Source organism: Camelina sativa, chromosome 6 (genome assembly GCF_030686135.1).
Source record: "Camelina sativa cultivar CO46 ecotype springtype chromosome 6, ASM3068613v1".
Taxonomy (NCBI): domain Eukaryota; kingdom Viridiplantae; phylum Streptophyta; class Magnoliopsida; order Brassicales; family Brassicaceae; genus Camelina; species Camelina sativa.
In genome coordinates, this window is record NC_141885.1 from 12117572 (window position 1) to 12132666 (window position 15095).

Here is a 15095-nt window from a genome sequence, read left to right on the forward strand (position 1 = left end):
ATTAGTGATTCTGTGATTCCTTGTATTTCATCCTAAATCTCAGCCCAAAGACCACTTCGACGACTAAGAAATGGTGCAGCATACACTACTATAACATGTAAAACTTCTGCACCATCAACAAGCTTAACATGAATGAACTGATCCGACGAACTAACTATCGTCACATCCCCTATTACTGACCTCCATAATAGCCATAATCCTCCTCTATGCCCAACCGCATCCACTCTAAAAGCATTATCAAAATCCAAACCTTGAAAAATACGTTTTCCTCTATCACCACCCGCATGTGTCTCAAATAGAGCAAGAACATCTGCTCTAAGTTTCTTCAGAATGTATCTAATCGATATTCGAAAGGTTGGTTTATTTTCCCCGGCAATTCCATAACAAACAATTCATCTTCCTTATTAAAATGATTACATTCACACAAATTACCGGGGCAGCCTGTTATGCGCTCCCATCCTCCGCCACTTCCGCCGATGGAGCATTCCACACAACAATGTCCTGATACCTAATATCTATTGCCAATCGACGGGAATCAACCACTCCATCCTTCCCGATAGACCCACCATTGTTCAGCACAATCGCCTTCTCACCATCATTCGCAAACACACTACCGGGTCGACAAACTCCCTCATCCTCTATACGTAATCACTTCCCCAAAACAGAAAATTCAACATCACTCTTACTCAGACAAAAAACCAAACCCCTTGCAGGCCTATTTGGTTTCTGTTTGGGCTTAGGTCCACTAAGATTCAGCCTTTTTCTTCACGGATTTGGACTTTCTTCGGCTTGTTCTTCCTTAAACACCCCCTTAAAATATCCCAATGCTTTTTCGAATTTTCCCCCAAATAGCTTCTCCTTTTCTTGTTCAACAACCTTCTCCTTATTGAGATTTGCTTAGATATTTTCGTTTTCCTTATTGCCATCCAACGAATCCACAATTCTCCTTTCCTCACGCGATCCTGCATCAGCCTCTAAAGTACCAAATTTATTAGATATTCTCAAACACCTTGTTAATTGGGATCTCCCTAAGATTGCGTCCTTGATTCCCATCCTGGTTCTTCTGAACCACCCCCGGTTTAGCGAATCTCGCTCGTTGTCTAACTACCATGAAACCATCGTCTACCAGTCTGATCTCATTTGACTCTACACCCACCGCCTCCGGCACTACAACCAACATTCTCTCTTGAACCGCCTGAGGACATGTATGGACCAAGTGACCATACAATCCACACTTAGAACAAATATTAGCTAAACCCTCGTATGATACATAGTACCGCTCCCCATTGACCATCACAGTACCTTTCAGAGGTTTTCTCAAGTCAACCTCCACACATACACGTGCAAACCGAGCCTTCTCAAATTTTAGAGTTATCAAATCTACCTTAACTGGCTTCCCCAAACCTTTCGCAATAGCCATCAAAATCGATCGATAGTAGAAATTCAAAGGGAGAATAGACAACCTAATCCACATCAGTTTCATAGTTATCTCATCCCGTAGCGGATCAAACTCTTGTGACCAAGATTGCGTGAGAAGATAGCTCCCAAACACTCTCCATGGACTTCCTGTAAGACCTGCCATGTATTCATCCCCCCCGCCCCTCTCAAAACAGATCATAAAAAATTGAAGCGGAAGATCCATGAGAGACATCGCCCCAACCGGTTTCCACATCTTTCGCAACCTCCTGCATACACTTATGCAACAAGCTATTCATGACCGCCAACCCCTCAGTTCCAATCGTGACCATTGGCTCCCCACTGACACCCTTTCAGTCACAAACTTATCATCCAACAGATCCTCCGAATTCGACATTCCACCGGTGCTATTAACCCGCGACCCGGTGAACTGGTTGACCCGGCCGGTTAGCGGTTCAAAAGAAATCTACTTGATTTTTCAAAAAAAAAAGTATAGGGATTCACAGTTTCAATTATTTTAAGAACCTTTTATTCTTTTATAGATTAGATGGCAATACACATGACTCATGACACACCTCTCGTCTTCAACTTCTTTATCATCTCTCATACTTTGCGTAAGAACAATTGGTTGATTTGGAGATATTTAATTAGTGTTCTTTATTTTTTTATTTGGATTTAAAAGTTTAAATCATTTTATTATTAATATTAAACTTCATACTTTGTTAAACATGATATTCTTTTTTACAATATTTTTAAAAATATTTATTTTATATAAATGCATTAAACATATTTTACTCAATTGACCCGTGGTCGAACCTAGTTGACCCGATGACCCGAGAGGTAGTCCGGTTCACAATCCGTGTTTGGTTTCAAAACATTGGTTATATATTATCCATTTTTAGCTGAACATTTGTTCTTTGATAAGTGGATAGTATTTTTATGGATATAATATTTTTATGGATGATGTGTATATGTTTTAGATTCAAGCTTTTAAATGTTTAGAGTTCAAGGTGTAAGATTTAGGGTTTACCATATAATTCATGGATAATAGTAACATATCACTATGTGATTATTTAGGGTTTAGTGTTTATAGTTTAGGGTTCATAGGATAGGATTTTGGGTTTTGGGTTTTGGATTTTTGGAAAATTCATGGTTTAGGTTTTCGTGTTTAGGGTTTTATAATAGGATTTATGTTTTAGAACTGATGTGGATTATATGTCAATGTTTAAGACCAAAACACTAAATACTAGACACAAAATGCGAAAGCCTAAGCATGTATATTAAAAAGTGAACATTAATACACTAACTCCGTATGGATTCGAATGTACTATCCACATGTGGAACTTGTATCAACGATTTGTAATAGTATCCACATGATCATGGTCGTATGGATTCGATGTGTCGTTTTACCGAAACCATAATCATGGTCGTATCCACATGATCATGGTGGTATAGATTCGATGATCTTTTAAAACTAATTTCAAGGGAGTGGCAGTGGGTATACGAATTCTGGTTTTTTTCTAAAATCATGGTCGTCAAATTTTTATTTTTGCAATCGAGTTCTTCCCAAAACTTTCTGGGTTTTATGTTAAATGGAGCTTTTAAAATTAATTTCAATGGAATGGTAGTGGGTGTACGAAATCTGGGTTTTTTTTTAAATCTTGTTTTCAATTTTTTTTTTTACAATACAGTTTTTCTCAACAATTACTGAGATTTGATGTTCAGTTCAGTTTTTTTTGTCTTTTAGAATTTCTAAAAAAAAAAACAAGAAAAAATGAGGTTAGATAAGAAAGAGAAAGATGGAGGAGCAAAAAGGGAAAGGGAAAAGAAAAATATTTATTGTTTGATTGAGAAAAAAAAGTGAGGTTGGATAAAAAAAAAATTAGAAGAGAAAAGGAAATGAGAGTGATACATATAGAAAGTGAGAGTTAGGTCCGAATGGTGATGTCGTAATTGACCGTGCGTCACAAACAGTTTTACAGTGGTATACGGTTCAACTGCGATATGTGCAGGAAAAATATATCTGTGGAAAAAGTGCGGTTTATGAAAAATAAGCGGTATAAAATAATGTTTGATTGCTGAAAAATTATTTGAGGTATAGAATAAATGTGGGAATGGTAAAATAAAAATATCAGTAAAATTACAGACTATATATATGATAGAAATTAAATATATGAATAATTAGTATAATTGTAAATTATGATATGTTTTGTGTTTAAGAAAAAATATATCAATAAATTTATGAATCTTAAATACCTAAACTGATCTAAACTAAATTTTTTAATTATATATATATATATATATAATTACAAACTATATATATCAAGTAAACCGTACAAGTATTCAGTCACAAAAAATTACAACACAATAGAAAATATTATCGAGTAATTTGAAATATGTAATCCCACATTACCACTATTTTATAACTTTAACATTATATCTTGGAAAATCAGAAGTAAAATTCTAAAATAAAAATTATTAACATAGAGAATAAATTTATAAATAATTTAAATCAATCTTTAAAATTTGAAATCCATTAAATTATTTAAGAAGAAAGATATTAAAGAAATGTCTAACAAAAAAAAATTACCAATAGAGAGAGAAATATGGGAGGTCTAGAGAAACATACCAAATAAATAAAGGTAATGAATGGTGACATTAAAAACCGGAATTTAGAAAACAAAAACATAAAAAACGTCATTTGTTACCGATCAACAAAAACATGAGCAATTAGTGGTTTTTGAAATATATATATATATATATATATGTTCTGCGGTTTTGCATATTGCACAATAGAGTGGACCGCAGTTTCAACTATTATCTAGCGAATTTGTACGGAAATGCTTTGTCCAGCGTATTATAATTGTTTTTTGACTTTGTCCGCTGTGTACTATATAGATTAAACATATACCATGTAAGTATATCTAATGTTCATAATTGTATGAAAATGTTTTTTGATTAACACAAAAAAAGTAATTATTTCTTTTCAAGTTATAAAATAATTAGTTTTACTAAGAAAAAATAAATAAAAATTTTAAGCACAATATAGGTGACATGATGGAACAAAGATAGGAGATGAAGAATATATGACGTAAATAAGATACAATACTGCAAATATATGTTATGGGAAATTCAAAGTATTAGATTATTTAAAATAATATGTAGTATTTTCTATGGTTGAACTTTATAATAATTTGTATATCAAAATTAAAATTTTATTTTTTGATCAATTCTAGTATTTAAGGTTCATAATTATTATTATTTATACATTGATACTAATTATTAATTTATTTACTTATAACATAATTGTTTACAATATGTAATCTATACCGCTTTTTCTTTTTTTACCATTCATGCATTTAACAGTGAACCGCAAATACTTTTTCACTAATCAAATATTGACTCCGATTGGTAACCACGTTTGCAAATATATGTTATTGGAAAATCAAAGTATTAGATTTTTTTAAAATATGTAGTATTTTCTATGGTTGAATTTTATAACAATATGTATGTCAAAAAATTAAAATTTTATTTTTTGATTAATTCTAGTATTTAAGGTTCATAAATATAATTATTTATACATTGATACTAATTATTAATTTATTTACTTATAACATAATTTTTTTGTTTTTTTTTGTCAACCAAACATTAATCTAGAAAATAACTCGAAGAACTAGCAAGACAGTCTTTCCGTACATTTGACGTCTGTGGGATCCACAAAAGCATGAAAGAAGGAAAGGATGGTCGAGAAGCTGAAATTATCCAACAGGTTGGAGAAAGCGGGCCATTCATCGGGAGACTGCACCATCGCCACTAAGTCTGCACAATCCGTCTCAAAACTCTTATAGTCAACACCCGCCGCAGAAGAGATTCCATCGCCCAAATCAAGGCCTGAAGCTCTGAATGTAGGGGAGAAGGACTGCATCGCTGGCTCCGTCCTCCCAGAAGCAACGTGGTATCCTCACTATTAGAAAACCACCAACCCAACCCTACAAGAGGATCTGAAGCCTTCCAAGATCCATCGATTTGATACCGGGGAGAAGGTTCCCTAGTCTCCACAGACAAAGGATCTAGGGCATCCGAATAGAAGGATTTTGCCTCTTCCCATAACAATTCATCATTGGCCGCCTGATTAATAACATCAATTGGCTCCGGCTCAATTCCTTGGAAGAATTTTTTATTCCTATCCTTCCAAATTGACCATACAAGCCATGGTAAACGGAGACATACATCCGAGACATCCGACTGGGAGGACGCCCGCCAAAAAATAAAATCAATGTTCAAATATATTGATCCATAGGAAATACCCCGACACTTAAGTCAATCGGGGACAAATTCCAGATCCGACGCGAATGGGAACACTCAAAAAGAGCATGATTTATAGTCTCCCTCTTCGAATCACATCGTTTACATAGGGTATCGCACCGTACACCCCGATGAGCCAGGCATTCCATCATAGGGAGGGAACCAGAAGCAATCTAGCAGAAAAAATGTTGAAACTTCAGGGGAACCTGCACGTCGGCCCATATTCAACCTCTTTAATTAATTCACGAGCGATCCGATAACCCGATTTGACCGAATATTTCACTGATTTGGTATAGTGCCAAATCAGTTTATCTGGTTTAAATACTTTACTAGTCTCCATATTTTGAATAATCTGGATATCCGCTGGGTCCACAAACTCCTCGAGGATTGGCATATGTCACTCCTTAGTAATTGGATTAATCAAATGATTAACCATTAAATTGGGATGTAACAATCTCCCTCGACCATTAGCTGGTCTTGGCCGATTATCCGGTATCCAAGGATCTCGCCAGACATAAACATCGCAGCCCGAACCTATCGAACCAAGGTTTGATCTATGTTCCACCAAACCTTTAGTTGAATAAATACTCCGCCAAGCAAAGGAGGGGGAATATGGCTTCTTGGCCTGTAAAGGATGTTTATTTCGAAAATATCTACCTTGCAAGACCCGAGCCATCAGGGAATTCGGAAAATGTATTAACCGCCAATACTGCTTAGCCAGCATTGCGTCATTGAATTGTTCCAATGTTCGGAAACCCACACCACCATCATATTTATCCTTACACAACTTATCCCACGCTATCCAATGCATGCCTTGTGCCTTATCATTCGACTTGCACCAAAAATTTGAAATAGCGCTCGTTAATTTAGACGTTAGCTCCCGCGGTAATTTATAGCAAGACATGACATGGGTTGGAAGAGCCAACGCTACCGACTTAATCATAACTTCCTTTCCACTTTTCGATAAATACTTTGCAGACCATCCATTCACTTAATCATCCAAACGCTCATTAACATAACTAAAAACCATAGTTCTCGAGCCCTGAAGATTCTTGGGAATACCCAAATACGAACCCATACCACCTTCTTTGGAGATACCCATTACAATTGAGTCCTTCTATCAAACAAGACTTTCTAGCCAAACATGATGGAGGATTTCTCCAGATTTACCACTTGCCCCGACGCTTTCCCGTAGTCTCCTATAATTTCCATAACCGTAGTACATTCCGCCGCCTTTGCTTTACAGAAGAGCAGACTATCATCTGCAAACAACAAATGCTAGATAGTGGGACAATCCCAAGCAAAATTAATATTGGTAATCTTATTCTCTCTTTCAGCCTTCTTAATATTGGCAATTAAAACCTGTGTGAAGATGATGAACAAATAAGGAGATAAAAGATCTCCCTCACTTAACCCCCTCTGTGGCCTAATAGAACCCTGAGGCTGTCCATTAAGGAGGACTTGATACGAGACCGAGAAAACACACCACATAATCCAGGAGATCCATTTCCTATCAAACTCCAATTTAACCATAACCGCTTTTAAAAAATCTCATTCAATGCAATCAAAAGCTTTACTCATATCCGTCTTAAAGGCCAGGAACTCTGTTTTACAGCGAGGATTTGTATTTAAGCCATGAAACATTTCCTGGGCAACCACTATATTATCTGTGATTAAGCGACCAAAACCAAATGCCGATTGGGTTTCTGAGACAAGAGATGGGAGGAACCGTTTTAGCCGGAAGCACAAGACTTTAGAGATAATCTTATAACCCACATTACAAAGACTAATTGGCATAAATTGCGTCACCCGTTGAGGCCTTCCATTTTTAGGAATGAGACAAATATTTGTTTCATTTTACCGCGAATCAAAACGATCCGCACGAAAAAAAAATCTTTAACCAAAGCCACCAAATCTCCTTTTAATGAAGACCAGAACCGCTGAAAAATCAAAGCTGTCATCCCATCAGGTCCTGGTGTTTTCTCAGGATGCATAGCAAACAAAGCTTTGCGAACCTCTGATTCTGTAATTTCCTTTGTTAAAGTCATATTCATACTATATGTAATTGAAACTGACTTTCTTTGTGGTGTGGTGAAAGAAAGATGTATGGAATGATGATGTATGGAATGAATAGAAGTCAGGGTGTTTCAATTCCCCTTATGCAGTTGCAGTATAAGAGGTGTCAATCCTATCTGAGTGATTGTGAACAATTAAGATGTGCATATGAGTCTAAGTCAAGCCAATTGTAAAGATTGTTTGTCACTAACAATCCTAAAATGAGATAAGAAATGCAGAAAGTAAAAACAACTAGAACAAGATACTAAATGCAAACAGAACAGACAAATTAAAGCTATAATGAAACTAGAACAGAGATAGACACTATGCTAATGAACTAATGCAAGACAAATAATGAATAGGAAACTACGTGAATGCAATGGAAATGAAACAGGAATGAAACAAGACAATCACAAATCAAAAACACAAGTTCTGGGGATGAACTCAAGCAGCACTCGACCGAGTGTAGGTCGAGTACGTCGTCGAGCTAGACTTACACGTGAAAACAGAGCAACACAAGAAAAACAGAGCAATGCTAAAACTAATCAAACAACAAGCAAGCAATGATATTTAGACTAAGATTTCAATAAACAAAGAAGGCCTTGAGGAGGGATTCATGGGCTGAGCTAATCATTGTGGTTATCTAACTTGGTCAACAAATCTCAAGCAACATTGAGCTGATCTCTAGACATACTATTCTAATACATGTTTAATCCACTCTCATGGCAAGAAACAATCAAACCTATGCATTTCTAGACTTGTTCTCACAAAGAAAAGAATCTACACAAGCAGGCATTAAGCAATACATCTCAAACCAAACAAGACTCCTAATCTCTTAGCAAGCCTAATGGTAAGCTCTAGATCTAGTCTTATCTATGCTCCTTAGACATTGGTGTGATGCTAAGATGCTTGAAATCAAACCCTACCCTCTCAGATATAGGATCAGCATTAAGATCATCTAGCCTAGAAGAGATCTACAACAATCAAGCTTGACCAAATCAAACAAACCACAAGATCAACTCAGCCTAACCCATCCTCAAGGTCCTAAACAAACTACTCACAAGAACACATGGTGAAATATGTCAAAAACCCAGAAAATAATGAAACTTGCATCATTAGAAAGATGAAACAGAGATCTACAATATTGATGAAGGAATAAAACTCGAAATCTTAATACTTTGAAAGTTATGAAACAAACAAAATATAAGAATCTAGTCTTTCTCTCTCAAACAAGTACAAAATCTAAAAATAAAAGAAAAGTGCAAAAGGAATAATATCTAAAAAAGGTAAAAACTAGGTTTTAGACTCTCTAAAAAGCTCGACTCTTTGGTGGCTGCAGGTACAAGGGTTTTATATAGAGGGTGAGGTGGAAGCCCTAAAAATACAAAAAGTCAAAGTAGTCAACGGCTCGGTCAACTCGACCAGTGCTCGGTCGAGTGGCTGGTCGAGCTGGCTTCTCTCGTGCGTTCTCCACTCGGTCGAGTCCTCCTCAGCACACGGTCGAGTGGTGGTCGAGTGGTGCGGTCGAGTTGGACTCCGGACCTTGATTCTACAGCCTTAACTCTCTTGTTTTCTCCTCAGGATTGCTTCACTTCTCCTCAGCATTGCTTCCATGCTCCTTAAGCTCCAAAATCACCTGTTTATGCATGAAAAGATGCAAATGCAATGCAACTATACTCTAATGCATGATTAGTCCTAAAGCTACACAATAATTGCCTAAATGGATAGCAAAAGATGCAAAAGTTGTGAATAAACTAAGGGAAAACAAGGTAAAATATATGTACATCAACACTCCCAAACTTAGTCTTTGCTTGCCCTCAAGCAAATAATCAAGACAAAAGAAGGTAGGTGAGGTTTGAAAGTGGGATCTCAGCTCCTAAAGCTTGCAAATAGACTATCTAGAATCAATGTCCAAGTTACTAGTACTATGATGCAAGTTGAATGAGCTATACTTAAAGACTTTAGACAAGCATATCACAACCTTCATTGATTTGAGCCTTAGACATCCACATGCATTCAAATCAACCATTTCCTTTAACATTCATTAATCAAGAACATGAATCAATTCTATGCAATGCTTAAACTCATTTGGCTTGGCAGTAAAAGGTTTAGAGACAATGATGGTCTCTTTTTAGAGTAGGGCTTATCAATATCAAGGTTCTCTCATAAAAAAAAAATGAATTGAGCTTTAGAAGAATGCTAAAGGTAAGAACACTTAGACACATACAAGAACAAAACCTTGTCTACCCAAAGGCACCCAAAGTGTTTATCCTATCAATCTAAACCCAATTGGTCCTAGTGCTACCCTTTAACTTCTTTTCTTCTTTTTCACCCTTTTCTCTTTTGGTTTTAAAGTCTTAGGAGAGGTTTCTTATTTGATCTTTCTAGTGGAATGGGGGATTTTTACTTATTTGCTATGGTTCTCTTTTCTTCTTATTCTTAAGACATATAAGCATTTTGCTAGACTTCTCTTTTCTTTCTTTCTTTTCTTTAACTAGAACCATCTTTAAACAACCTTATTCTTCCCATTCTTTCACTAGACTTTAAATTTTCTTAAACACATTCCCCTCCTAAAGACTCTAACCTTTTCTTTCTCTTTTTCCTCTTTTCTTTTCATAATAGCCAAGTCCCAAACCCAACAAGTGAACCACCTAGTCCTATCTAGTTTGAAAAATGCAAACTAGAACTACACAAGGCTTTACTCTTGTCAGTTCAAACCTAACACTTTTTACCAAGCTCAATCCCAAAAATAGGCCTCACACACACAAGAATAAACATGGCTTTAAAGAAGGTTTGGTTTAGGGGTAGGGGAACTGATTCTTAATGAGGAAATCAGCTACTTGGATCAACAAGAGTGGTAAAAAGGAAGAAGATGATCCAAATATGTATATGGTATCCATGAGTTTAAAGCAATGCACACATTGATAATTGAAAGTCAATATTAGGTTCTTATAAATAGGAAATGGTTTCAAATCTCAACATGCTTCAATTTAGACCAAATGCAATGTAGGAATTCAAGGCCTGGTTCAATCTTATTCTTCTAACCACTCAACTAGCATCAAAGTACTATTAACTTGGGCATTGATCCTAGTCTAGTGAATAAACAAGCTAACAAGGGAATACTCATCATAGATCCCTAATGCAAATACTATACAATCCTACATGAAACATGCTAAACAAGATCCTAATGTGCAGTGCAAACTACATGAACACTCTTTCTTTTTATAAAGATTTTTGCAAAAAGTTTCAAATTTTTAGGGTTTTTCTATGCCTTAGATGCTATGCAAGTATTAACATGATTATGCTAAAAATTTGAAATAAGAATCACAAAACACAATGTCAAATGCTATCTCAAACCCTCCCCCAAACTTAAATCACACAGTCCCTGTGTAAAAGAAATTTGATTGAGGATTCAAGATGAAAAACAAAAAACAAAACACAATGTCAAATGCTATGATATCTACAAGGGAAGGTGATAGTGGTACCTTAGGGATTGTGGAAGTAGTTGTCCACATCCATCTGCATGCTGTCATAGGAGTAGTTGGGGTCTTGTTGGTGACTTGGAGGTGGAGATTGGGGCAGCTCGACGATGGGGATCGACCGGGACTCGGTCGAGTACGTGCTCGAGTGGGGGGGTCGAGCTGGACCACGAGTGTCAAAATGTTGACCTTGCTGCTGATAGAACTGCTGGTAGAGTGCTGGATCCATGAAGTACTGGGGTGGGATGGGAGGGTAACCTTGATATCCTGGATAAGCAGCTGGAGGTGGGAAACCATAGGGTGATCTGGGCTGGAACTCGGCCGAGTGCATTGGGGGTGCTAAACCACCACGAGACCCGCAGGGTTCAACATAATACAAATTATCATAACCAAATTTATTCTGAAACTTTTGCAAATAAGAAAAACATTTTTTTTTTGTTTCTGATAAGAATAAAATATCTGAATGATGTTTTTTCCACAAATCTCCCAAGTACTCTTCTATCAGGTCTGCCCCAATACCCTGACAGTTCCAACTCATAACCTTCATGTTTGAGCCGGTGGTTTCGGGAGCGCCACCATCGCTTGTGACCTTTTTGTTCTCCTAAAGTAATTGCAGACATAACACTACTAACTACACCCAAAGCAAGCTCAAGTGGGACAGAAGTAGAAGGAATACCTTGCTGACTAGCCTCTGCCTCACCATGAGAATCGGTCCCCTGATCAGATATAGGAGCATCCCTCTTTTCTGACTGAGTCGCAACCAGTCCCAAACATCCCCCCTCCGGATCTTCACCTTCCTCAAGCAGATCATATGTTTCCTCTATGAAATCTGGATCTACCAAAGCCTTAGCAGTCCCACTGTGTGAAGAACCGTCTGTAACCACAGCTAGCTGAGAATCCCTTGACTCATAAGCCATATGAGTATCATCAGTCACATCTTGAAGACTTGTGTTTGTTGAACCATGTTTAACCTTATACAATGGCTTAGGCCAAACCGGCCCAGCCCCCTTGCGGTTGAGACTAGATGATGGAACCTGTCCCAAAGACTCACCACCCAGCTAATACGACCCTCTTTGTCCCCCAACCCCACTTGATTCGACCACACTATGCTGTCTCTTCTGACCCCACACCAAACCCTGACACCTCTCTTGATGACGAGAACCTTAAGGACCCATATCAGCAGCAACAGTATCTTGAGACTGAAAGTCCAAAGCACTCTTCACATACTTTCTTGGTTTCTCCCAACCCTCTTCATTGTGATACCCTCCTTGTTTAGCTGGTGGATGTTGTCTCAAACCACCCCTCTAAATATTGGCTAAGATTGGTAACCACTTTTGAAAGAGGCAGTTAAAAAATTTATAGTGGTTGTAGAGAAAATGGTTAATTATATATATATATATATATATATAGTTACAAACTATATATATCAAGTAAACCGTACAAGTGTTCAGTAAAAAAAAGTACAATTCAATAAAAAATATTATCGAGTAATTTGAAATTATGTAATCCAACATTAGCCACTACCACTATTTTTCAATTTTAACATTTAATCTTGGAAAATCAGAAGTAAAATTTATAAATAAAAATTATTAACAGTTGAGAATAAATTTATAAATAATTGTTTGTCCCTCCCTACTAAATCAGTGGTTACTATTCGAAACCTAAGGCTTCGAATGGAAGCATGTCATTTGTGGAATTGACAAAAAGATTATGAATAACGCACATGAGTTATACCAATCACCACTATTGGTATAAATTTGTGGTTTTGCAAAAAAAAAGGAATGAATGCATTTTTTGAGAAGGAAAAATGCATTGGACCGATATAAATGTTCAAACATGTTACGCAACGGTCAGAGGAAAAATGCAGTAGCTGTTGTTATTTCTTATTATTTTGATTATTTTATTATTTTGATTATTATTAAAAATAATATGTAGCTGTTGTTTTTTCTTTCACAAATATACTTCTATCTAGGCTAAAATAATATTGTATTTTAATTTCACTATTATTGGATAAATATTGAAGGAACATGTGATATTTTGGTATATTAAAATTGTTAAAACATGCTATAAAAAAATTGTTTCTTAATTTAATAATTTTTTTGTCAAAAAAATTTTATAGCATTTTCCCTAAATATAAATAGCCATAACCAAAATGGAGCTTTCTATATTTTTTTAACATAAAAAAGGTTTTTTAATATAATTTTTACTAAACACAAATATTCATAAACCAAAATTAATCGTCTTCTTCTAATTGAAGAAAGAGTCACGTACATAGATGTTCAGTCTTTTCACATAAATATATAAGATTTTGATGAAGATACAATCATTTAGCAATATGTGAATCACTTTATCTTTGAAAAAATAAGCTATAAGAGATTTTACGTAAAGATAATTAATTGGTTTTCTACAAATTTTGTTTACTTACTTATGTTAAATATATTTTGTATAAAAAATATATTTACAAAATATATGAAAATTCATTACACATAATAATTTATAATAATATTAATTATTTATATTATTTTGTACTGCTTATTCTAAACCGCAATTATCTTTTTCACCAATCAAATTTTATTTTGGACCGTTTATTTTATATTAACCGCACTTATCCCCCAAATATATTTCTCCCGTATGAACTGCAGTTGAACGGTACCGTACTATTAAATTGCTTGTCCCGCACAACGAAATACTTAGTCATCGTTCGGACCCAAAATGTTTTTTCATATAGTGTTAGGTTTGATATAATGTAGGATATATAGAAATATCTTTTAGATGAGAAAAAAATACCTTAGTTTGTGCGGTTTTTGATAGCGGTTTTTTTAAGATAAGAGGACAAAACCGCAAATATTTTTTTTCAAAAACCTAAATTTCAGTTTTTGTTGTGATTGGTTAATGTGGTACGGTTTTAACAAATCAAAACTGAAAACCGCTTTTTATATGTCTTCATTCACTACCTTAGAGATAGTTTAGTTAGAGGGGGTAACATGTAATTTTATAGTGTCAAAGTATAGGAGTAGCAAAAAGAAAAAGGTAAACGGCTAAAATCAACTCCAACTATTTGCTAAACGCTTTTTCATACCTAGACTTCAATACCTTGCAAATAAAAACTTGAACCGTGTTAAAATTCAAATTTGTTACCTGAACTATATGAAATGTTGTTAATTTCAACATATGTTTGGACGATGTTAAGTCACATTTTAATGGTATTGAATCAGATTACACGATTTGTAGCGTCCATGTGGCACTGAGATTGATTAAAACAACATCATTTTAGTCATCTTCGGTGTTTTGTGGTTGCTATAAAATGACCAAAATGACATATGAAAAAGTGTTCAACAAATAGTAGAGATTAATTTTGGTCATTTTTCCCGAAAAAAAATAAATAAATGTATGTGTTATTAAAATTGAGAAAATTGGATATATATGCTATTAATTTATGAGTCTTTCAGTTTCATACTTTTTACTATTGTTTATATAATTTTGACGACAAAAAAAAAAAGATCAACATGGGAAGGATACCCAAATATGATTATTTATTTATTGAAAACAAGCAAAATTCCCTTGTTTTTTTCTCAAATCCAAATATGATAATCCAAAAGAGATATCGAGAATCTTAAATAATTCGTATAACTGCCACGATTTAATTATTCAATTCAAGTCTTCACAATTATTTTTTTTAAAAGCATCCATGCCAACATAATCATGGATATTTTTATTTTAAAAAACAACACAAACTTAAATAATTGAACTAGAGAATTGACTCCAAACTCAAATAATTGCAAGGTAAGTTGACTTTGACTTTTCTTTTCTTTGGTTAAACGACTCCATAGTCCATACCAT

At 35.2% G+C, this 15095-nt stretch overlaps 1 protein-coding gene across 1 annotated transcript; it reads right to left on the reverse strand.

Moving 5' to 3' along the window:
* Positions 1-32: 32 nt before the first annotated feature.
* On the reverse strand, positions 33-1582 carry LOC147942477 (uncharacterized). Its single transcript, XM_087456070.1, has 4 exons — positions 1117-1582; positions 924-974; positions 509-638; positions 33-336 (listed from the first exon to the last, which is right to left on the reverse strand). Exons 1-4 carry the CDS (start codon positions 1580-1582, stop codon positions 33-35), a joined length of 951 nt encoding a protein of 316 aa, XP_087312196.1.
* Between the last annotated feature and the right edge of the window lie 13513 nt (positions 1583-15095).